The sequence below is a fragment of the Tenrec ecaudatus genome, chromosome 4 (genome assembly GCF_050624435.1).
Source record: "Tenrec ecaudatus isolate mTenEca1 chromosome 4, mTenEca1.hap1, whole genome shotgun sequence".
Taxonomy (NCBI): domain Eukaryota; kingdom Metazoa; phylum Chordata; class Mammalia; order Afrosoricida; family Tenrecidae; genus Tenrec; species Tenrec ecaudatus.
In genome coordinates this window covers 81175412-81201302 of record NC_134533.1, presented here as the reverse complement: position 1 = coordinate 81201302, position 25891 = coordinate 81175412, and the positions used below count along the sequence as shown (strand labels likewise).

Sequence of the window (25891 nt, the reverse complement as noted above, 5' to 3'; positions counted from 1 at the left end):
CTGTGTTTGGTATATATTAGCATTGGGGAAATAGCAAATCAACTACAGTATTTTAAAATAAATTTTATAACATGTAGAACCCCTGTCTTAAGGTCTATGTGAGAGTCCTAAATATATCTATATTTTTGTTGTTTTAAGTGAGACTCTACCATATATCTGCACATCAGGCATCCTTTGGGCAATGAGAACTTGAGTGGTTTAGAAACATTTCATGGGGCTCTGGAGTGTGAACTTGTCCTTGAATGGGTCTGGCTTTGGATAAACATCTGGGAGCCAATGAAATCAAATGCAGAGGCAGGGAGGAAAGTGTTGTGTACTCAGGACAGTGGCTTGGTTGGACCGGAGACAGGTTGAAAAGTATTAAAATGCAGGGCATTTTTTGAGGCCCTCCCAGTGTTACTCATCATTCTTGCTTAAATGTTAACTCTGTGCACAATTTTGGGAATGGAAATATAAGTGAAGCAGTTTGATTTTACATATATATAATCTTTAGTCAGGGGAGAGAAGTTGGGAGAAAAAGTGTTACTTTAAGAAGTTGAAGCTTGGCTTGTGTGTCAGGAAAAACTGGGATTACTAGTTAACCTGGCATTGGGAAAACCAGCTCCGAATGTATGCATTAACACAACTGGGAGGTACAGACTCTCCTTCCATGAAAACTGGCATATGGTCTCATCCATGGACAGAGCACTGAAATAAGCAGGCTAATTAACCTTCAGTCCTAGGACCTCCTCCCTTCAATGTCCCCATCCAGTGCCTTTTTCCATGTCTCCCTCATCAAGGCGCCTAGCTGGGGATTTGCCACTGACCTCTCTGCTTTCCTGGGAAATTGCCGAAAGACCTTACACTGGCGCTGAAATAACACTTTCTTCCCCCATTGTGGAAAGCTGTGATCTTTCCCAGATGACAGCTGCAGAGACTCCTGCAAGCATTTTATACAAAGGAAATGAAGTGGCAAATGGAGAGAGAAAAACAGTGCATTCACCGTAGGAGATAGCATCCATGCATCATAAAACCAAGAGCAGGGCCCAATTTTTCAAATCCAGAATGAAACGGCTATCAACTGGCCTTTGTGGAAGGAAAGAGCAGGGAAGAGAGGCTCAGGTATAAAATGAGGGCCGGAAAAATAGAAGCCACTTACCCAGCTCGACATTGTGGCAGCTGTGGGCTTCTGATCCAGAATTTCTGAGAGATGCCATTGAAAGGAAGGGAAAACGTCGGCATTGAGGGGACTGGTTTCAAATTCAGGATGCCAGTCATAGTGTAGTGGGTCTTGATAAAATTCTGTACTTCAGTTCATTTGTAATAAAACACATGTTAGGGGAGTAAACCCAAATTAATTCCACTGGTAATGAGTCGTTTTCAACTCAGTGTCCCCATCGGGAAGAATTGAATGCTCCTTAGGGTTTCCTAAGCTTTTTCCTATGGAGCAGCTGGTGAGTGTGAACTGCTGATCTTGTGGTTATAAGTTCAACGTTAGCCCACTCTATCAAAAGGGCTCCTTAAACCAAGTAGAATGACCTTCTAAATCTAAGAAATGGTTTCCCAAGTAGGCTCCTGGACAAGCATTCTCAGCACCACATGGAACGTTGTTAAAAACACAAAACACTCACCAACTGAAACAGTAATCTGTAGTTCAGCCAGCCTTCTGCCTGCCAGAGTTTGAGAATTGTTGGTCTAATTATTTGACTTGCATTTACTTCCATCTAAGGAGCAATAGCCAGTAAGCATTGGACTGCTAACTGCAAGTGGGCTCTTCAAACCCAACAATTGGGGGTTCTGCTCCCATAAAGATGACCACCTCAGAAATCCCGTCACTGTGACCAGTCAACTTGAGCACAGAGGTTTGGTTTGGGTTTCGTTGCTGTCTTTCAATATACTGAGTCATTATACTGATGGTCAACAGTTGGAATCAGTTGTAAAATGGGTCTCAAGCTTATTTTTTTAAATCAAAAGAAACAAAACCCACACAAAGAAAATGATAAAGCACTACTACAAGAAACCAAAGAGACCTACAGATGGAAAATATGTCAGGCTCATGGATAAGAAGTCTTAATATTATGAAAATATCAGTATTCCCCAAAGTGTTCTAGAACTATAATGCAGTACTTCCTGATCTACATTCCAATAGCATTCTTTGAAGAGATGGAAAAACTAATGCCAAATGAAGATGAAAAGAAAAGAGACCTTGGGCAAGGAAATTCCTACTAAGAGTAAAGGTGAGGACGCCTTTCACTGCTGGATCCCAAATCCTGCTTCACAGCAAAAGCAGTCAAAAGATACTGGAACTGGGACCAGTATCAACCTCTTTGAGCTCAGTTTCTGCTATAAAATGGAGAAAGATCTGCCCCCTCGGTGTTTCTATTTAGATTTAAAAGTATGTACATAGCATGTATTATATGCATCTTCTATGTCTCACAAGTTATGTCATGTGAAAAAAGCTGAAGACCACAATTTGGGAGAGTCAGTTTTTTATAAATATTTTTTATTAATCCAGCACACCATGTATAAGTATGCCACAAACACCCTGTATAAGTATAGAACAAGAGTCTGCAAACTTTGGAGATGGAGGAGACATTCCTGACCCTCGCACAATTTAAAAATCATTCAAGATCCATAAATATATATTTACCAAAAAATGAAATCACTATTATCTGAATATCTTTTTTTTCAATTTTATTCAGAGCCACATATACATACCTAACGAGCTGCATATGGCTTGAGCCTCAGTTTACCAATCCCTGGTATAGAACATACTTATAAAAGTATTCATTTCTGAATAATTATTGTTTTTTATCTGAAGGTCAAATTCAATTAGATGTATTTTTTATTTGCTAAGTTTGGTAATTGTTAATGTTATGTTCTGACTGCCAAGTGAAGGGCCCTGAACCAGCCATTTGGGTGAGGGATGTCTTTCCAGAAGATAAGCTAAGCTTGAATTGAAGGAAATAGAGATAAAAACTAAATAGAAACAGAACTAAAGGGAACAAAATGTAAACCTTCTGGTGACAAAGTGTGTTGAAAACTGCACTGATAACAGATCTACATGAGCATAAGTTAGTTGAAAGGGCTGTTAATTAGGATACTAGAGTACCTTCTCCAATTCAAAATTCATAAGGTAGCCACACCCTCAGGAAGACTAGGACTGACGTGCTGAAGCCAGGGAAATCTTCTTTGTTTAAAACCCTTTCTTCGTTCCATACTCTGATTTCTTCCTTATCTTCTTACCAACGGGCATTTCTCATTTCCTAAAGTGGAAGAAAATGGCCCCAATAATAAGCGCCCCCATTTGTGTTTCTTTGCTAAAGACATAACTTCTGAATCTCGGGGTCTTATTTGCATTTCCTAAAATGGAGACTGCGTAGCTTAGCTAGCTAGTGCTGATAGAAATATCACAAGTGGAGGGTTTAAAGGATCATAAATTTTTTTTCTCACAGTTCAGCGGGCTGGAAGTCTTCATTCAAGGGGCTGGTTCTGTTTGATAAGGTGACCAGATTTTAACATTGGTAAAGCAGGACACAATTGATAAAACTCATATCCTGGTATAATAGCCACATGGCAGCCGAAAACCGTATACCTGAACTTGTGCATTCTTTCCAAAAATCGGGACTTTTTTTTAAATGCCGCAGGATGCGGGACAAATTGTTCAAAATCAGGACGTCTGGTCACCTTGTTTTTGGAGCCAGAGGCAGAATGAAGGATTGTCCCTCTACATGCCAGAGCCTCCCTCCCCCATGACAGGAAGTGGGAAGCTGCTTAAGGCTGGGGGGCAGGCAGGCATTCAGGTCTTTGAGACAGGAAGCTGGTAAGCCTGGGTGGGACCCCATCCAGACCAGGTGGACTTGAATCAGCCAATGGGGTTAACCAGTCCCGTCGACCACTCCTCCCAGCCAGGAGGGGGCGGGGCCTGAGAGAGCCAGACGTTTTTCTCTTGGGCTCACTCTCCCAGGTCCTCCCAAGCAGTTCAGCTGCGACTCTGGTCTGTGTTCCATTTACTGTAAAACCTGAAACTGCTTCTAACCTTTGTAAGACTCACATGCATCACGAACCAGCCTGCGGTGTGTATTCTTTCTCATGCAAAGCCAAGGACCGAGGTATATTTCTCCCCCAAAAGAGACCTAACAATTCTAGGGTAAGAATTTCTCTAGGGGAAGGATTTCTCTCGGGGAAGGTCATTCCTTGTGTCCTTTGAGCTTCTATTCTTCAGGCATCTTCATGTGACTTAGCATCTCTCTTTCCCCATCTCAACCAGTTTTGCTGCTTGCTTAATCTGCCCTTTCATATTTCAAGAGAGATTGACTGAAGACACATCTGCTTCTAACACTGGATCATTGACACAGGAGAAGAAAAGCATTCCCGGGTGGCATTATCACCACAGATACAGGAGTGACATTTTACCACATCAATTCAGTCTATAACACTGTCCAAATTTGGAAAGTAGTCCATACTAAATTTTATAAACTTGAAAAACTTGTATCTTAGTTCATGATAATCATACGGATGTTTGTTGAAGAGCAGCTTCAATATATTACTATACTGGCTCTTACAAGATACAGTTACTTCCAAAATATTTATCCCTTTTCTTTCCTAAAAGTTCCTGAATTCTGATTTCATTGCTTATTCTTAATTTTAATGAACAGATAGCATTTAATAAGTCCAATATTATTCTTAACATAAAAAGTACCAATAAGAAGGGACCTTTAACAGACACTGCACTTTAAAGACAGCGAATATGTTCTTGTGGTTTATGAGAAAGAGCAGGAAGAGTAGACACACTGGAGTAGCTTTAGAAAAGATCGTAATGACTTGAAAATATCCATTTCAACTCAGTGTCCATCTCCGCGTGCGTGTTTTCTTCTCTGCTATCCAAGAGCACCCGGCTTTAAAAAAAAAAAAGGAGAAGCTTTAAGCTTGTACTATGTGTTCTTAACTTATCTTTGGTGACTCTGGGAAGCAAAGGAAAAAATAAGACCTTTTTTGTATACATTAGTCTTCAGAGATCTCCTGATTTCATAATAAGTGAAACTCACTGCCACTGAGTCAATTAAAACTAACAGTGAACCTAGAGAGGGTTTGTGAGGCGGTAAATCTTTTGGGGAGCAGAGAGCCTCATCCTTTCTGTCAACCTGTGGTTAGCAGCCCAACAGCACCCCCAGGCCACTTGGTTCCATAAGAACACTGTCACGGCCACCTGGTCTATCCAGATTCTTAATGATCCTATTGGACAGGGTGGGACTGTCTCTGTGAGTTTGCAAGACATGAATGGTTGACAGGACTAGAAAGCCCCATCTCTTTCGTGGAGCAGCAGCCGGTGGTTTCAAACTGCTGATCTTTCCACTTAGAAGCTCAACTCATCCCCGCTGCACCACCAGGTTTCCTAAGAGTACACGCAAACTCTGGGTCTGAGTCTTCCTTTTGAACAGACCCTGATTTTGGAAAATGATTTATTGTCGTCTTTAGCTGCATGGTGCAATTTCACCAGCTGGTGTTTGCCCTTTGACGAGGCATGGTTGCATCTCATCCAGCACAGCACATATTGATCTAGGTTGTCCATGGTTACGGCCCTTTGGTCTGTAACTAAGTGTCTACTTGAGTAAAGAGTAGAACTGAGTGAAGACACTAAAGGGTAAGCCAATTTAGGGGCACCTGTCGGTAACCAATAACTGCGACAAACTTAAGTTCAGACCTTGTACCCTAAAACTGACCCTGAGTCTGCGCTTGAGGGAGCATGAGTGTGGTGGAGAGGCTCTGGAATGGGTAAGGCGCAGATTAACATGAGTTGATGGTAACTCTTTGAAGGGTGCTAATTTACAAAAACTTTCATGAAGACTTCTTCATATCTACATGTAGTTTTGATCAGAACTGAAAATTTTCTTGGTTGTGAGTCAAGGGCAAAATGAAAGCAGTTATATAGCACTTCATCAAACAAAACTTACTGGAATCAATCATCTTTTTTCCATTTTTCCTCTCCAAAGTTTCATGCATTTCTTTTTTTCCTGTTTTTATGCAAAATTCCAAAATCATTTCAGCACCTGATTGTAGTTTAGTGCTTGTCTCTACCTGTACTATTTCTTCCACCATAAAACCTTACTGTCTTTCTCATGCAGATGATTCCAGTCTATTTTTCACAACAATAATTATCACTATTTATTGATGTTTACAACTTCTGAGATATTATGCTAAGTGTTTCACAAATTATCACATTTAATCCACACAAAAATCTCATCTCCATTTTAAAATGAATTAACTAAGGCTTTGAGATGCCTGAAATCACATGATACATGAGATTCAAGCTGGAACTAGACTTCAGGTGAAGTTGAGTGTGCCCAAGGCTCTGCCATCTATCCCTCTGTTCTTTCCTGTGGTATGTGTCCACTGTATATCGCTACCTGTAGATACCCATTATAGAACATTTGGAAGACTCACAAAGCAGAAAAGTGTTTATAAATACCCAAAGTCTTTCTGCTGACAAAATCAGAACTGAAACTTTGCTCTTTCTTATTTTTTTTATGTGTAATGAACAGGAAGAGTTTTAATTTTTAAGAATGACAGGATTTGGTGTTCATTTTGTAAAGAGTTAACTAACATCCTTTAGATATTTATGAACCCCCAATGCATTTTATAACAAGATATTTCACTCCCTGTGAAGGAGTAGATTTTATCCATGTGTATTGTTTTAAATTATTTCTTAAGCATAGAACAAAGAAGTATTGATATGTTCCAGTGTTTTATGTTTTCTGCTTTTTCCCTGTTGAGACTTTTTTTCTGGTCTCTTTTGTTGTTGTTGTTGTTGTTAGGGTTTTTAAAATTTTGTTTTGGTTTTTAATGTTTCACAGCATATGAACTTCAGGATGGTTGGGCCGATAGACATAATGATGGTGTTAATGGTTTATTGAGGGTGTGGGGAGGATGTGAGAGGTCGAATGGGAATCTTGTATCAGTGGGTACAGGAAGGAAGAGAGTGTGTGGGAACTGACTGTGGAGCTTATTATGCAGCTCTTTATGATATGACCTAATTGTTGAAGTGAATTATCTGTGAAATATCTCTAACAAAACTATTTAAAATTTTTAAATAATCCTAAAAAAGCTGACCATGATAATTTTGTGGTTTAGATATGCATGTATGCTAAACCCACTTAATAATTATATTAGTACATGTAATTTCCAAATAATAAGTCAATCTAATAAAGGTTATGGTCAGTTTCATTGCAACAGCTTCAATTTTAATTGCTAATTCAATAGATAAAATATGGGGAATTGGAGAATCATAATGCCCCAAATATAAGTATTTGTAAACACACACACAAAGGTATGATTTGCATATGTATGATCCTATTCATGGCCCAGAATATTTCATGGATCAGTATAAATAACAGTTTATTTGTGAGTATTTAGATACATATTAGTAATGAAATATCCTCTTTTTAAATATATGAAATGTTTTCTATAAAGAAAATGTGTCAGAACTTCCAAATAAATGAGACTTTGAGAAAATATATAATTTTTTTACTGAGAGGGTAATTTTGATCCCATCTTGCAGATGAATATGGCACACACATCTGAAATGGTAAGCAATACATGCTAAGCAATACAAGGATAACACCATCAACTTCATACTTTGGTGGAAAGTGGAGGAAATCTATGTGTAGAAGGCTTTCAAATACAGTGGATCAAAAATATTATAAAGCCTGTACTTTTTACTGATAAAAGCTATTATGAGAGTTTTACTCAAAAACTCACTCCCATCAAGTCAATGTTGACTCAGAGATTTCCATTCAGCTTTGCTCATCGGTGGGCCAGGAAGCACACTACTCTGTCACATGGTGTGGGGTGCTGCAGTATCCAGTGCTTCTGCCACTTCAGCCAAGGGATAAGACGAACATGTCTCTGGTGGCCGTTTTTTTTATGGTCATGGGATTCCCTGTGTCTGAAATGGCTCACTTTAAAAAAAAAAAACAATTTATTTGGGGCTCATACAACTCTTATCACAGTCCATACATATACATACATCAATGATATAAAGCACATCTGTACATTCTTTTCCCTAATCATTTTCTTTTTTTTTTCTCCCCTGGATGCTTCCTCCCCCAACTACCATGATCCGAATTCTACCTTGCAGGGCTGGATAGGACAGAGGCTGTACACTAGTACATATGAGGGCTGGAGGCACAGGGAATCCAGGGTGGATGATACCTTCAGGACCAAGGGTGTGAGGGGCGATGCTGGGAGAGTGGAGGGTGAATGGATTGGACAGGGGGAACTGATTACAAGGATCCACATGTGACCTCCTTCCTGGGAGAGGGGCGGCAGAGAAGGGGGGGGAAGGGAGACTCTGGATAGGGCAAGATATGACAAAATAACAATGTATAAATTACCAAGGGCACATGAGGGAGGGAGGAGCGGGGAGGGAGGGGGAAAAAAGAGGGCCTGATGCAAAGGGCTTAAGTGGGGAGCAAATGCTTTGAGAATGATTGGGGTAGGGAATGTATGGATGTGCTTTATACAATTGATGTGTGTATATGTATGGATTGTGATAAGAGTTGTATGAGTCCCTAATAAAATGTAATAAAAAAAAAAGAGGAGAATGGCTCACTTTTATACCCAGTAGAAATGCAAAACTGACCAGTCCCTGGTTAGAGTTCTCTAGGTTTTTTGCATGGTCCCACCCACTTGCACACTGATTGGGAATTACAAAAAATCTGGGTAGAAGACCCGTGTCAAGTAAGCTCACTTCCAGCACCCCTCATCTGTTAGTCTAAGCAGTATCGTGAACTGAAATGGGGAAACTAGAATGAATATGTAAAGTCAAGGAAATATTTTGAGTCTTAAATTCCATATTTTAGTCATTTTGTTTTGCTTTTTTTGGTACCAAGAATATAAAATTATATATTTGAATTTCATGCCCACGTAATTATTTTTAGGGGAAAAGCCATCTCCAATTCAAACAATTTTCTAAGAGACCCCCTGTGATGGTGTGAGGTGATGCCGAATCAATTCCAACACCATTAACTCCATCTACATCAGAATAAAACACTGCTCAATCCTGTTCCCTCCTCAGGATTTTTATGTTTGAGCCCATTGTTGTAGCCACTGTGTCAGTACACCTAACTGATGGTCATTCTCCTTTCCTGTGACCCTCACTTTACTAATTGTAATGTTCTCCAGACGCTTGCTCCTCCTGAGAGCGTGCTTAAAGTATGAGAGATGAAGTCTCACCACCCTTGCTTCCAAGACACAACCTCTTGTATGTATTGAAAGTCTACTGTAGAGTCAATGTGACTCAAACACATCAATTCTTCTCCAGTTTTCCTTACTTATTGCCCAGCTTTTGCATACACTAGACAAAATCAAGGCAAAGACACATTTGCATAAGAGGAGGAAAACCTGTCAGCACAAGGTCATAATGGTGTCCAAAGGATTAGACATGGAGTTAATTATAAATTATAAGAAACAAAGGAAATTGTCACAAAATCATGGTAGGTAGCAGGTTGTTTCCTCACTGTCTCAGCCAGCTCTGCAGAAGCAGGGGAAAGACTGTGATTGGGATGCATAAGTAACTGCAGGTTGAAAAGGCTTACAGAATTGGATTTAGGGGCTTTTGACCAATTAACTACTGGATGGTTGGAGTATAGCTCATGACTGGTCATCCTGGAGTCCTATCTACTGATACCCCAAACTTCCATTTGATTTATAAATCTTGAAGAGTGTGCCCAGACAAGACCCCTGAAATTTAGACCACCCCTCTGTGGACTGACCCAGGAGTTGATATAATTTACTTTCCAACATACTACCTGAGGGCAAAGTTGCAGCCTTTTTTGGTTAGCAGTCAGAATGAATTCAGAGGGAGACTAAGCTCAAGTCAAGGCTCTATAGCACTGGTCTCAACCTTCCTAATGCTACGACCCTTTCATACAGTTCCTCAGGTGGTGGTGACCCCCAACCATAAAATTATTTTCATTGCTACTTCATCACTGTCCTTTTGCTACTGTTATGAATTGGGCAACCCCTGTGAAAGGGTCATTTGATTCCCAAAGAGGTCATGACTCACAGGTTGAGAACCGCTGCTCTAAATGTTAAGATTTCCCAGTATAAATGTTAACTTTCCACAAACCAGGTGTCTTCGAATTTAAACTCTAACACATTGTAAATTGCTCAGAAAGATTTATGGAAAAGTCAAATGATTTTTCCCATGGGAAAATAGCAAAGTTTGACACAGAATTTGCCATAGCAAAGTTTATTTCTAGGGCCAAGAATTGTCTGAAAGGCATTTGAATGTATTAAATAATTAACTTCAGTACTTACAATATTGTGAGAATTTTGAAGGTGGAAAGGCAGGGATGAAACTGGAAAATAATTTGCCTGAAGTTAACAAGTTAGTGGTAGGGATAATATACATTTAAAAAAATTCTACATTGTTATGTATTTTTAATTTTCTAATATATTTTGGTATTACTTTTATAGTTAGTAAACTAATAAAGTGATTAAGAACTGAGCTACAAGTAAACGTTTGTTGTTTGTATGTACTCTATAAGTTGTTAAGTCTGGACAGTCGCTGAAGATTCCAACCCTTAGTTAAACCAATAACAATCATGATGAAACTGACGTAGACCAGGAACTTGGTCATTTTAGGAATATCTAAGGATTTTATGGTGGCCTTGATTTCCTTCATTTGCAGTACTTTGAAATTTAAATACTTTTAGTTTCTTTTCATCTTTGCTTCCCTGCAATCTAAGCAAATGATTATATCACAATAAATGGCTTTAAGAAATCCACCGAGCCAGTGCTGACGCTTGCCTCCTTTCCTTGCTTGTAGGGTCAATGACTGTATCTTGCGGGTGAATGAAGTGGACGTGTCCGAGGTTTCCCACAGTAAGGCAGTGGAAGCCCTCAAAGAAGCAGGATCCATTGTTCGACTGTATGTGCGTAGAAGACGACCCATTTTGGAGACGGTTGTGGAAATCAAATTGTTCAAAGGGCCTAAAGGTAATGAAAACATGCACGCCACTCACTATCCGTGACAAGCTATTTGGCTAAAGTGTGTGTTACAGCCCATCTACAGGGCAGTTTAGTTTCTAACCTTTCAACACTTGGTGGTTACTGAGAGATTGAAATCCTGCAGTAATAGTTTTCATAGTAGTTTCACTTTAAATGTGACTAGGAGGAAAGGCCAGAATTGCTTAGAAATATTATTATAAACAATGGCAGCAACCATTTGTATTCTTTTATAAATTTTTCATCTTGCTGGCTCATCGTGACTTGCATATGTGTTCATACTTTAAAATATTTCAGTTCCAGATTGCGAGCCTTCTCTTTTAGCATGAGTAGTAGAAACAAGAATAATTAAAATAATCTATCCTGAGATAATAACATTTTTACAGTACTGTTGGGATTTGTTTTAGTTTTATGATAACCTTACATATTACACCCAACAAGTACTGCATAATCTTTTACATTTGAAGTAGTATAAGTTCAAATTTGTTATTTTTTGAAGTATTATCAGGTCCCTGAGGCACTTGAAGTTTACTCTGATCAATTATACAATGAGATGAGTCATTATACTAATTTTTAGAATATTCATGTGTGCCCTGTTCTTCAGAGTGATGACATTTAATATTGACTTAATCTTCTTTTAACTGTTTTACAAAAATCTAACCATGAACTTAATATTATTTTAAATCTTTTAGAAGAGAATGGTTGGATAGTCATTCTACTCCTTTAGTGGAGCCTTTCTCTTCCCCTGAAATTCTGTTTAAACCTAATGTCATGTGCAATTAAAAACTAGTAGGTGCACCTTCTTCTCTGGGAGGCACGAAGGCTTGGTATTTAAGACCACAGGGGCATAGGCTCAGAAATACATCTAAAAGCATAGTTCACTTCCTAGTAGTAGAGTGACCTAGTTTATATGGGAGGCTCAACTTTTGTGTCAACTCCCTCACTGATAATTGAGGATCATTATGGTAGTGTGGACCCCATAGGGTTGGCACAGGCAAGCCAAACATCGTTCTCATCAAGTGGAATTTGACTCCTGGTAGCCTCGTGTGTATCAGAAAAAAACTATGCCCCGTAGGATATTTAATGTTTGATATTTTGTAAGTAGATGTCTATGTCTTTTTTTCTGAAGCGCCTCTCAGGAAATTCAGACCACCAACCTTTCAGTCAGTAGCTAAGACTGCAAACCTTTTAGAACACCCAGGTTATGTGAGAATTAGGTGATAATATGCATGTCAAAGTACTTAACTGAAGGTTACCTCATGATGAGCAACATAAGATAGAGACCATGTGCTTAGCTTAGAATCTGGACTCTGTAGTTTACTGTATTCTATTTTCTTATGACTTCTTCCTAATAAGTCCCCAGATCATCCTGTCCTTTGAGAAAAATCTATCAGTCTGTCTCAGTTGAGAGCCCCTCTCTCTATCCCAAACAATTATCTTAACCTTCTCGGATGACCTCTCTATGTGAAGGTTGAACTGAATTGACCTGATTCAGCAGATCACCTCAGAAACCATTGATTTGATTGGACCTTTTTGAAGAGACCCTGTGGAATCTAAGACAAGTGTATTACTGAGAGAACTTGTCTGCAGCCATCCACCAATCATCAAAAAAACTCACTGCCAAAAAAACCCTCCAAAAACTCACTGCCTTCCAGTCGACACCAACTCACAGAGACTCTACGAGTAGAACTTATGACCTTCCCTCATGAGTTTCCAAGACTATAACTCTCTATGGGAGGAGAAAGCCCTTTTCCTCCCATGGAACAACTGGGTTCTCACTGTTGTCCTTGTCACTAACCACTGGGCAACCAGAGCTCCTCCAGTGATCACAGAGCGTTTAAAATCTTTGTGTTTGGAATAAACCTGTGCGTATATGAAGTGGAACCATGGTCGTAATTCCTTTTGGTTTTTTAACCAATTCTTGTATGCATTGAAGGGATTGAAAAGGAAGATATAATCCATATTAATAAAACAAAGTTCTCCAGAGATGTAAATTATTAATTAAAAGGCAATTTAATATGTGTCTACAGATCTGTATCAACCCTTTCTTGACAACATGAATTGTCTCTCTAGTAAATGTCAATAATCCAACCAACTAAGCTAACTAGACTTGATCATGTGTATATAATGCAGAGTTATTCCATTTAGCAATGCAGGACTTCAATGACTCAACATACACTTACTGGAGACTTACTATGTACGTAAGGACCTGAATAAGGAAGATCAAAGAAGAAAGCATGCACTTGAACTGTACTGGCAGAGAATACTGAAAATACCATGGGCTTCCAAAGGAACAAACAAATCGGTCTTGGGAGAAGTGCAGTCAGAATGCTCCTTAGAGACGAGAATAGCCACACTGAACCTCACCTATTTTGGGCTTGTTGTGAGGGGAGACAAGTCCCTGGAGAAGGACATCGTGCTTGGTAAAGTAGTGCGCAGTAAACAAGAGGAAGGCCATTGACAAGATTGATTGGCCCAGTCAATATTCTGTATTCAATATTTTCCCAAATATCTAAATTTGGGAGAATACTTATATAAATCAACTTTTTAATTTTGTATCAATCATCTTTAATATAAAACCATGATGAATATGGTAATTTGAACTATTCTGAATAATTGCAAGCATTTAGTGAATCTATTTTATGTATTATTTGGGGGTACTGTAGAGTTAGCTTCAAAGTGACCCCACAAACCACAGAAGCAAATACTACCTGATCCTGTGCTGTCGTCTGAATTATGTTTGAGCGCATTGATGCAATGGTGTCAACTTAACTCACTGAGGACCCCTTTTTCTGACCACTGTACTGCTGCTGCTATTCCTACTACCACTACCGACTACTACTACCTCTAACTGCTACTACTACCAACTACTATTACTACTCCCACAACTGTTACTACACACACACACATTAATGCCCAATCTCTTTTCTGGTTTCAGTGTTTCATTGTGTGGGGGTTTTGGGTTTTGCTTTATTCTTCAGATTGTTTGTCTTTGTTATCCTTATTGTTTTGCTTCTGATGCAGAACAAAAAAGTAACAGACTAGCAAAAGGTTTTTATTACCAGTCAGGAATTACTTAGGATAATTATTCATGGCTGAATTTGATTTAATTTTCCATTTTTATTCCCTTTCCTTTATTAATTTATCCCACAATCTACTAGCTGTGGGATGGCCTCTAATGATGGTGATCCATCTTCATAGAAGTGCTGGTCTTCCCCAACAGTCAGACAGACTCATCGGTGAACGATTCAGCCATCTTTTAGCCCTTAGTGTTTGGCTTTATACAACACTGCTTAAGAATACCTTTTCGCAACAATATGCAAAAATCTTCCTTGACTCAGTTATGAGTTTGGTCATTGTAAGCCAGTGGGGTTACACCTGGCTTAGAAGGTGTAGGCAGATGGTTAAGAAAAAAATAAGTACTCAAATTGAAGAAACCATGATTAGTCATGCCCATTTTAGTTTCCCACTCAATCAAAAATATGTGAGGAAGAAAATCAGAAATGTGCTTGATTCCCCCAGGAAATAAGTCGAGATAAGGGGTCTGTCTGGTCACTTACTTCAAAAAACCCTAAGAGTAATAACTTCTGAGGAACTCTACATTTAACCAATTGCTTTTAGTTTATGAGTTTATGTGGCCTATGCAAAAGAAGTTTAACCCATGTAAACGATGAGATCAGCTGTCTTTAGTTTTTAAAGATGCTCTCTTACTCAAGCATGTTGTGAACAGGTTTAAAACTAAGTTCTAAGACCACAGCTTTATTTACCACAGTCTATAGACAGGCTTTGATGGCTTTATCTTAACAATCCTGGGTTTTAAATAAAAATTGAAAGAATGATATGAAAGTTTATGTAGTAACATATTTCAGAAAATCTCCCCCATTTAAAAAAAATGTTTTTAAACAACATTGGTTTAATTTATTCATGGACAACCCACTAATGAACCATACAGCCCTAGAGTCAATTGTGCTTCACAGTGACCCTGCGGGACAGAACAGAGTACTGCAGAGTTCCCAAGATATAGCTCTTAATTGAAGCCCCTGCCCTATCTATCTCCCATGAAGCAGCTGCAGGGTTCGAACTGCTTACATTTGATGGAAGCCTAGTGCTTTAACCAGTGTGCCACCAGGGATTTTTTTTCATGAGTACAGATGTGTATGTGTGTTTTATGAAGAGGTATCAAAAGTTCATGGACAAATTGAATTAAAATGTAATCACATTTTACTTTGAAAAATACTTTGCATTCCACATGTGTATATGCATATATATGTATATATGCATATAGAGAGATCTTTATCAGTTCACACTGCAAATGAAGTAAAAGTTGTAGCTCTCTATAACCATAACTCTAGAATGCACTGAATGTTGAAATCACTGTGCTAATAGCCATTTGTAATGCAAAGAATTCAATCATTTCAGGGCCACAAAAAGATCCTGGGCATTTCTTGTAGGTATTGGATCACAATTAACCTCTCTGTGTCTGACATTTCTTCCATGTAACATGAATGTAATTTGAGTATCTAATTCATAGCTTTATTCTCAGAGTAGTAATCATACATTCTCCATAAACATTTATGGAGACAATAAGCATTTTTATTTTTATTATAATTTGGTTCATAAAACCAAATTTACTATTTTAAAAAGACCCAAATTCACTGCCATTAACTCAATTCTTACTCATAGCAACCCTATTGGACAGACTACTATTACTCTGCTTAGGATTTCTGGAAGCTGGTCATCTTTATGGGATCAGAAAGCTTCGTTTTTCTCTTGTAGAACCTAACTGCTTATCTATGTAGGAATATAGTGTTACACAAACCTAAGTTACCACACATAATAAGTTCTCACTGAGTATTAGTGAACTAATAGTTTAATTGGAAAGTAAATGCACTGTCTTGACACTTGGGATGGAGATTACAAAGAAGTCCTGTAACACCAGTGTGATGCACTTGGCTGCCAACTGCTGAAGGGTTAGCTCTTTGACCCCTCCAGTCACACCCTCTGTCACAGCAGTCTGCTTCCACGAGGATTATAGCCTATGGAACTATAGAGCAATTTATTCTGCCTTTTAGGGGCCACATGTGTTGAAGTCAAAATGCCAGACCAGCACAACAGAGGCATCCTACTCTGTAGTTCTTTTTCTCTTTTGCTCATGGATAACTTTGCTGACATTATGAATATCTTTTCTAAGTTAGATTTACTGTCACCTGATCACAAAAACCTGGGGAGGTCTAGGTAAGCGGACTTTTTGGTTATCCAGAATCTAGCTGTGCATATCGAAGCAGATCACTAGACCACTGGATAAGAACCGAATGCAGGGATTATGCAACGGCTTTGATTGCTGGTAAACCATCCATTTACTGCATCTGGGTACACTGAGCATTCTTGCTAGTCTCATCGTGGGGTAAATTATAGTGTGTATTTTATTTTTTAATGCATGTACAAGTGTGTCTCTGAATACAGGGCACATTCAGTTCTTTCTTCAGGCCCGTGCCCTGGGCTCTGTGTTTTGAGCTGTTGGTGGGACATTTTTATGTACAGAGACACCCTGAGTAACATTGTGGCTCTTAATAAACACAAATGACAAGTTCAGATGTTTGGCATGTGGTCTCAAACCACTTCATTTCAGCACTAAATTTTTTTAGTCCTTTTGAATTACCAAAATTGTCCCCTTGGGTGCACCTGGGAATTTGCTTGCGTGCATGAGTATAGCCTTTTATTGAAATAGAACGTACAGAATCAGAATGAGAAGCCCTATTTGTGTGAGGCCAAGGAGGCTGTCCTCATGGTTATACATTGTGGCTAAATTACCATTTTTGGTCCTGAAAGAACATTTTTAATATATATATATGTATATATATTTTAATATATATGTATATATATTTATATATATATATATGACAAAGGACAACACATTTGATGAGTTCACCTTATTGTTGAATAGTTTTTATAGAATTTTTATATATGCACATGGTTAGTTTCTTATTGCTTTTGGATATATGAGGAGTCCTTAAGGACTGAGAGGTTCTTTCTGTAGCTAAGATTTACTCCATCTTTGTAATGATGTCTGCAAACAAACTCTCTCCTGAGATCTTGTAGCAAATGATTTATTAATGAAAAAATAAGCTACAAATTTTGCAACTGTAATCTCCACGGATCTATACACTATACCATCATGGGAAAAGAACAGAGTAATTGACTTAATTTGCTAAATCATTATAGATATCCAGGAATAATGCTGCCCCTTTTGTTTCCCTTCAGGGATAATCTGTGACTGTTTTGTCTTTTCTTTGTCTTTATTTTGCTTTTCTTTTTAAAGTTGGCCTCGAGCTTTGAACAGAATTTATGATCAATAGTTCCTTGAATAAATCTTTAACATCAAAATTGTTACCATGAAAGCTACAGACGAAATAACAATGATAAATAAAAGTTCAGCTCAGATAACGCTGAACTAGAGATAGATTTAGATTTTACACTTAAAAGTTTTATCCTTCACACTGCCAACCCTGAGAACTAGAAGTGAATATTTCTCCATGTGACTATTTATCTATATATCATTTTTAAATGTTTTAAAGGAAGTGTGCTGCCAGTGTAAACACTGAGACTGCAGTAGAGCATCTTGGTGAAGAGACTTAAGAATGTGGAGCCAGCGTCTAACTTTCAACCCTGTTTGACTTAGCTGTAAAATGGGCCTACTAAGTAACTAGCGTGACTACTAGGAGGATTGGGGGAAATGGCCGGTGCATCTGAGCGTCCGGTAAGTTGTAGGAATATATGAGGGGGATAATAATCATACATTTACTCTGCAAACATTTTATCCCCAGAACATGTAGGGCTAGCAGGTCTGGGCACTAAATCAGGGGAATGATAATACAGAAGGATTGGCGTTTCTCCCAAGTGTCTGCGTTGGACACTGGCACTCACCTAGTGTGAAATAATGCAGTCCCTGTCTGCTCACTGGGACGGGCTTCATGCGGAATTTTTCACGGTCCCCTAACTTAATCCATTTTTTGTTGTTTCCTAGCTCATCAACTGGTGTACATTAAATTATTTTCCTTCTATGGATCATTGAGACCCAATAAAGTGAAAGCATGCCGCATACTTTGCTCATGGACTCTGACTCCTAATGCAGCTAAGTTGTCAGTCAGAGCCTTGTACTACAAGGACTTTGTCTCTGAGTGTAATTCTTTTGCAGCTAGACACCTTGAAGACCATAACACCAAAAATTTAATAGGAAGGATAAAATAAGCTTTCTCTTTTTAATACTCATAAAGAAAACCAACTTCAACATTGTAACATGGGAAATGCTATGGGCTAGCCAGTTAGAGATCTTACCCATAGTTGGAGATTTAAATATTTTTAAAAAATCACAGTAACAAGAAAACATTACCATCCAGTTGATTCTGCTTCTTGACCACGTGTTATAGAGCAAACCTGAGCTTCATAGGGTTTTTCTCGACTATCATCTTTGTGGAAGCAAATCACTAGGCCTGTCACCCACAGCCACCACCATGGGGTTAGAACCTTTTGGTGAATACCCAAGGGTGAATATTTGTTCCACCAAGAAAACTAAGGGTACCAAACAGGCCAGTATTAGGAAAGCCTCCTCATTCTCCCTGTGAACAGGCTGGCAGCTGTTAGCATCCAAGCACCTAACCTGCTGTGCCATCCAGGCTTGGTTCCCAGGCACCTGACAGGATATCCTGAGTATCCCTTACCAGTGGAAACTTTAACTTTGTAGTGAAATTTCTTTGAATCAAACGAATATGGTATGAAGCTTTTAAAAATCGTAATATTTTTAAAGTACAAGATTTCTTAGCATATAGTCTCAGCCCTCAAAATATATACATTCAACTTTCTTATTTAATGAGATATTTATTGAATGCCTTTTGAATACTGGACTGTTATTAGGAGATAGATCAATGGTATACTCTTCCGAGTTTCAGGATTCACTATGCAGTGCGTGAAATGTGCACATGCATAAATAACCAGAATATTGTTTGATAAATGTATGAAGAAGGCTTTACAAGGAAGCCTTGGCCACAGCTTCAACTTCTGCTTTAGCATCTGTGGAGAGAAAAAAGGTCTCCAGTGCTGTCGGTAGCTGTTCGCTTAAGGAGCTGCACCAATCATTGCCTCTTCTTTTCTTCCTACAATCAGACTGGAAGCGGAAATTCCTCTACTATTCACTCTTTCGTTTTTGTCCATTTCAGCTGCAAAGGTCAAGTCCTGATAGACTGGTCCCTGTGTCAAACTTGTCACATCCCTTAGCCCTCCAGCCCTAACATTACACTATCTCAATTTACTGGCAAGGACCTCCTCCATACCATGATTTCCACCCTTTATTTTACTACTTTCATCCTTTGAAGTTTCTGGGGTTTATCAAGATCTCATCTAAATGATACGCAGAACTGGATATAGAGAACCCTTTATACATGCTTATAAGCACAGACCACGGGAGTTATAGTTTTCTGTGGAAGCTCCATATTCTACTTGGGTTAAATTGTGTCAGCTTTGTTTTTAAGTATCTTTTTTGGTTGATTCACATTAAATATTTCATATGTCCTACTAGCTAGGCAAGTCTGTTACAAACTATCCTTTAGTCATTTATTTTACTATAAATTTGCAAATATTCTTAAATATCATTATTGTGAAATGAGCATGGCACCTGAATTGCTATTAATCCAGAAGGAATTCCGCCATTGCTCACATTAGCCATCTTTTCTTCAGTTGTGTCCATTGCAGGCGTCCTGAATGCAGACCAGACAGGTGCTGATCTCCGAAATGGAAATAGGAAGTCTCAGGGACACGTGTTGCCCACCACACGTAGATATAGATGTGCATCCCAGAGATACTAAAGAAAGAGGGGTCTAAAATAGCTGAAAGGTGAAGATTAAAAATTATGCCTCAGTCAAAATTCCCTACCAAACACACTGTACTTACTACTGGTTTTCAGATTCTGTTTTTCAGGTTGCAAGGGCAAATAAATCTTATTGGCTCACAGAAGTTATCTTCCCCAGTAACTCACAATATGAACAAAATAGAATCAGAGAGGGGAAAATGCCAAAAGCCATTAAAAATGGAACAAAGTTCAATTTAATGCCATGCACTTAATAAGCTGGCAACTAAAGAAAGAAAGTGGCAGAGGCTCAGAAAGGCTTAGCTGCCGCCTCACTTTCACTCCCTTCTCAAGCTGCGCAGATGACTGACTAAATCCGAGGGCTTCTCACTGATGCCGTTACATCTGGAGAAGCGTGGACTGAGCTGATAGCCTCTCATCCCCCTCATGGAAACCTGCTGCTGGAGAAGCGAGCAGGGAGGGTGTGCCTTCATGGCGATGTTCTCAAGTGGGAGCGATGGCCCTGTAGCCCCACCTTGATTTAGAAAAAGTGCCCCAAATAAAAGTACCGTGGGACAGGGCAATTCACAAAATCTCAAAAGAGATGGAATACTTAGGATATTCTACAAACGAAAAGAACCCAACTTCGTGCCTCAGAAAAAGATCAAAACAAAATATTCATTTCTTTCCACTTTTACAAGGAAGGAAAGCAAAATAATCGTCTGTATACAATAAAAAGGTAAACTATAAGTAGTCACTTCTGTTATATCAGAGCAGGTCAGCTGTCTGATTGGGTTACCCAAGCAGTACCAAACACATAACTTGATAAATATAACAAAAACTTTCAAACACCTACATCATCTTAAGCCCTTAATATTTTGCAGACATTATTGTGTGCTATAGGTATATACCTTTTAATACTTATAAGAAGCCCTATGAGGTACTTTTAGTACATATGTCACTATATAGTTTATGCTATTAATACTATGCAATCTTGGTTCTCATAATTTGAAAAAAGCAAATAAGTAAATGCAGGAGAGAAAGAGCTCAAAAAAGAAAAAAAAGCAACATTCAAGAACTAGAACCAAGTCACTAATGAATCATTCTAGAGGCCAAGTGAAAAAATAAATTCAGTGAAACAAGTTGTGTGAGTCTGGGTAGACCAGAGAAACAAATCCATAGACACATGTATGTGTAAAAGAAAGAGATTTATATACAAGAGCAATTGAACATCGAGAAAACATCTCAGCTCAGTCCAGTCCAAAGCTATAAGTCTATTAGCCCATATGTCTGATACCAATCTATGAAGTCCTCCTCAGACTCATGAAACACATGCAATGAAGCCAAATGCAGGACGATCACAGGTCAGTGTGTACAAAGTCTTTGGGTCCAGTGGCATTGTAAGCATCTCCACATTGGCAGGGGTCTCTCTGTGGCTTCTCTTGCTTCAGAGGTCTGGTGGCGACCATGTGGCTTATCTTCTGCAATGTCTCCCAGGAAGTTGCAGAAAGAGAGAAGTGTCTTCCGCCTCCAAGGAGGAAGTACCAGATTTCCCAGAATTCTCAGGAGAAGGCCATGCTCACACAGAAGTCTCATTGGCTATCTTCAGATTGACAGCCTAGACTCCACCCCTACACTTCCAATCCTTAAACTGACACCAGATTAGGTAACTACCACACAAGTGCTAAAAACAAGATGATAAAACAATGACGGAAATCACATCTTTGAAGAACTTATAAATATAGGATGAAAAGTAGTAAGAAATATGTCATTGAAACTAGTGACATAAAGCAAAGCTTCAAATAATCATGATGGTCACAAACTTAAAAAGTCAATAAAGAGAAGAAGAGTTGAAATCTGCATTAAACAAGAACTTTAAGAAAAACTGAGTGGCCCAAGGAATCTAGAGATGGCCCAGGATTTAGAAACTGCATTATTAGTCTCAAATTATTTCTTAAAATGTGTGCTTTATCAGAATGCTTATATACATCATCCTGGAAATAAGTGCTGTTATGAATTGAAAACAAATTAAATTGGAACAGAAAAAATACCCTTACACTAGCAATAAAATAAACTGTTGCTAATAAACATCTTGTTAATCATATGAGATCTATGTGAAGAAAACTTTACAAACCCAGTGGTTAGGCACTGGGCCTCCAACCACCAGGCCACAGCTCCAAACCACAGCTGCTGCTGTGCAGGAAGAGGAGGAGGCTCCCTACTACCCTAAAGGAGTCTGGGAAACCTGGGGGTGAGGGGAAGCAATTTGACCCTGTCCTATAAGGACACGATGTGTCACAATTGACCAAGCTACACTACAGGGACACAAGAAGACAAGAAAAGGAACAATATGTTGCTGGAAAAGAAATGTGGCATCAAAAATGTTAATTTCCACTTTTATCCTAAAATTCTAGAGTGAAAATACCAATGAAAGGTTTTAAAGAAGAGAAGTGTATTCTAAAGTTAATATGGGGGGAAATGTAATGTTCATGAAAAGCAAAAAATTCCCAAAAAAGTGATAATTGAAGTCCAGGACTATCTAGTATATGAAGCGTACAACAAATTGTCTTTATCATTGAAGTGTGTGTGTGTGTGTGTGTGTGTGTAGATTAAAATATGGAAGGTTATTGAAGTTAAAAAATTATAACAACCCATAAATCAGACATAGAAAGTAATAATGTATTAAGGGAGGCCTTTTTTTCTTCTTTTCATCTTTATTTTTTAATAGTTTTATTTTTTTAATCATTTTATTGTGGGCTCATACTACTCTTATCACAATCCATACATACATCAATTGTATAAAGCACATTTATACATTCATTACCCTCATCATTCTCAAAACATTTGCTCTCCATGTAAGCCCCTAGCATCAGTTCCTCATTTTCCCCCTCTTTCCTTGCTCCCCCCTCCCTCACGAACTCTTGATAATTTATAAATTAATATTTTGTCATATCTTGCACTATCTGACGTCTCCCTTCACCCATTTTTCTGTTGTCTGTACCCCAGGGAGGAGGTTATATGTAGATCGTTATAATCGGTTCCCCCTCTCTACCCCACCCACTCTCTACCCTCCAGGGATCGCCACTCTCACCACTGCTCCTGAAGAAATCATCTGTCCTGGGTTCCCTGTGTTTCTAGTTGCTATCTTTACCACTGTACATCCTCTGGTCTAGCCAGATTTGTAAGATAGAATTGGAATCATGATAGTGGGTGGGGAGGAAGCATTTAGGAACTAGAGGAAAGTTGTATGTTTCATCACTGCTACACTGTATCCTGACTGGCTCATCTCCTCCCTGCAACCCTTCTGTAAGGGGATGTCCAGTTGCCTACAGATGGGCTTTGGGTCCACACTCCGCACTCCCCTCATTCACAATGATGTGATTTTTTTGTTCTTTGATGCCTAATACCTGATCCCTTCAACACCTCATGATCACACAAGTTGGTGTGATTCTTCCATGTGTGCTTTGCTGCTTCTGAGCTAGATGGCCACTTGTTTACCTTCAAGCCTTTAAGACCCCAGACTCTATATCTTTTGATAGCCGGGCACCATCAGCTTTCTTCACCACATTTGCTTATTTACCTGCATTGTCTTAAGCGATTGCATGGGGAAGGTGAGCATCATGGAATGCCAGTTCAATAGAGCAAAGTTATCTTGCATTGAGGGAGTACTTGAATGGAGGCCCAATTCCCATCTGCTACCTTAATACGAAACCTATAAATATATGCACATAGCTCTATTTCCACATCCTCATATATAAATATATTTACATACGTACATGCTTTTATTGAGACCTCTATAAATACCCTTTGCCTTCCAGTTCTTTCCTCTATTTCCTTTGACTTTCCTCTTGTCCCACCATCATGCTTAGCCTTCATTTGGGTTTCAGTAATTCCTCTCCATTACATTACCCTTGATCACGCCCTACTAGGCCTCCTGTACCTTCCTCCCCACCGATTTGGATCACTTGTTTTTAAGGAAGGACATTTTTAAGAAGTTGGAAAAATAAATTAGTGAGTGGTATAGGGAAATCTGTGTTTGTGTGTGTGTTGGAGCTCTGCTTCAGATTCCATATGCATATAGGTTCTTGAATGATCAAAACTTTATCATTTAAAATGAATAAAACAAAATTGAATTCTATTAAAACTAAGAAATTCTGTGCATCAAGATATACCATTAAGAAAGTAAGAACAACAGGGGAAAAAAGCTGTAGTGTGAAAAAAAATATGTTCTCAACCCATCTATTTTCTTTAGTTCTAATGAAATCCTAACAAATTAAAATTAGAAGGTATCAAGATTTGGCTATTAGTCATTCATAAGCTGTGATGAGGCATTGCATTGATGGAGGGAAGGGAGAGAGGTCCTGTAAGCTTGCTGGGGGGATGCACATTGCTCCATCATCTGTGGAAATCAGAGCTAAACAGACCTTTAACTTGCAAAAGACTTTACAAAATCAATATATCTATAAAAGGATTGCTAACAGTGGGTTGCCTCAGAAGAGTAAACTGGGTAGAAGGGTCATTTATGTGCTTTTTAATCTGTATGTTCTTTGTAACTTGTGGGTTTTCTTTCATATGTGTATTATCAAAATAACACAAGTTTTTTAAGAAACAGAATGTTTAAATAAAGACAGGTTAAAGAAGATACACACACACAAACTGGCTTCATAATAATAACACCAGAAATAAAAAGGTGATCATTTTCTGCTGTTAAAAAGTAATGTGTGTCATAAGAGCATATTCAGAAGAAATAAATTAGCACTAGATGGGTAAAGCTAAAAATGTTAAATTACTAAGAGAAATGAAAAAACAACTGCTTAATATATACCTTGAAAGATGTTTTTTTAAATAAAAAGAAATGTTTGATCATGAAGAGAAATATTAAATGTGTTAAACTTAATTCATTTAATAAATACCTAGTTTAATATCTACCACCATGAGCCAGGCCAGGGAATGTGCTGGGACAGAGAGTAAGAACTGAATATATCTTTCCTCTCTATTCTAATTTTCATAATATACTTGCTAGAAGTAAACGTTGAAAATCCTCCAACAAGATGTGTCCTGCACATAAATGTTAAATCACTAAGCAATGAGAACATTCAAAATAACCTAACTTAAACCAGAGAATCAGAAATACTGTTTTCTCTACCCATCAAATTTTTCTTCCTTCAAAAAAAGAAACTAGACTTTTAAAAATAGACTTCTTCAAAAACTTTAACTGTTCTTTAGTAATCTATTTTTTGCAGGTGTTTGCCCTGAGAGTTTCTGATGAGCTGAATGATGCGTAATTTTCAGAAGCATCTTTTCCCTATGCTTATATTAAAAATAATCCTCTATTTGAATAGTAAGCTAACACTTTTTAGACTATATTTTTACTAGGTCTAAGTACTCTTTTAAAAGCACTTAAAATTTCTATCTTGCCTTCCCTTTCACCCATGTGAACATGTGTCTACCCTGTAGTGCATAATATACGCCAGCATCCCCTCACACCCCTGCCAACCATCAAATAATATTTCTTGTACATGGAAATCTTTTCTTTAATTTTTACAATGCTGGTCACATGCAGTATTTCTCCTTATGTGATCAACTGTCAAAGATGAAATCTCATACTCTTTTAAGACAGAAAAGGGGGAAAAAAGAAAGAAAAGGAACTTTAATAGGAATAAATACATCTCATGCTGAGCAACATTAAATAAAAATATAAAGCACATCATCATTCAAATGGCCAGAGAGTCACATTCTTCTCAAATGGCTTATATCCTGACCTTTTGTTACTTGAAAATGCAAGTTAATGCTAACATTCTTAAGTCTGACCAGAATGCCTCTAGTTTGACATTTTATCATTAGCATTTCCCTCCTTTTATCACGCTTCTACTAGAGTGGGCTGGTCATCCACAACAGGGTAGTTTTTCTTGAAGAGCTTTGGTTTTATATATAAATATATGTATAATATATAAATAGATATATAATTTCGCTGTACTGAGTTCATGGGCCTCATCTTCAGGGTAAGCAGGTGTCATACAGAACCTTTCTAGGGTTAGTATAAGCATCTATTTGATCTGGGAT

General features: G+C 38.3%; 1 protein-coding gene across 11 annotated transcripts in view; it reads left to right on the top strand.

Annotated features, from left to right (window-relative positions):
• DLG2 (discs large MAGUK scaffold protein 2) overlaps positions 1-25891 on the top strand; it is a 2300776-nt gene that overhangs the window by 1681372 nt on the left and 593513 nt on the right. For all 11 annotated transcript variants that reach the window (XM_075548681.1, XM_075548686.1, XM_075548690.1 and 8 more), the window contains one exon: positions 10811-10980. In XM_075548681.1, the coding sequence (XP_075404796.1) occupies positions 10811-10980 (170 nt within the window). The remainder of the gene's footprint in view (positions 1-10810; positions 10981-25891) is intronic.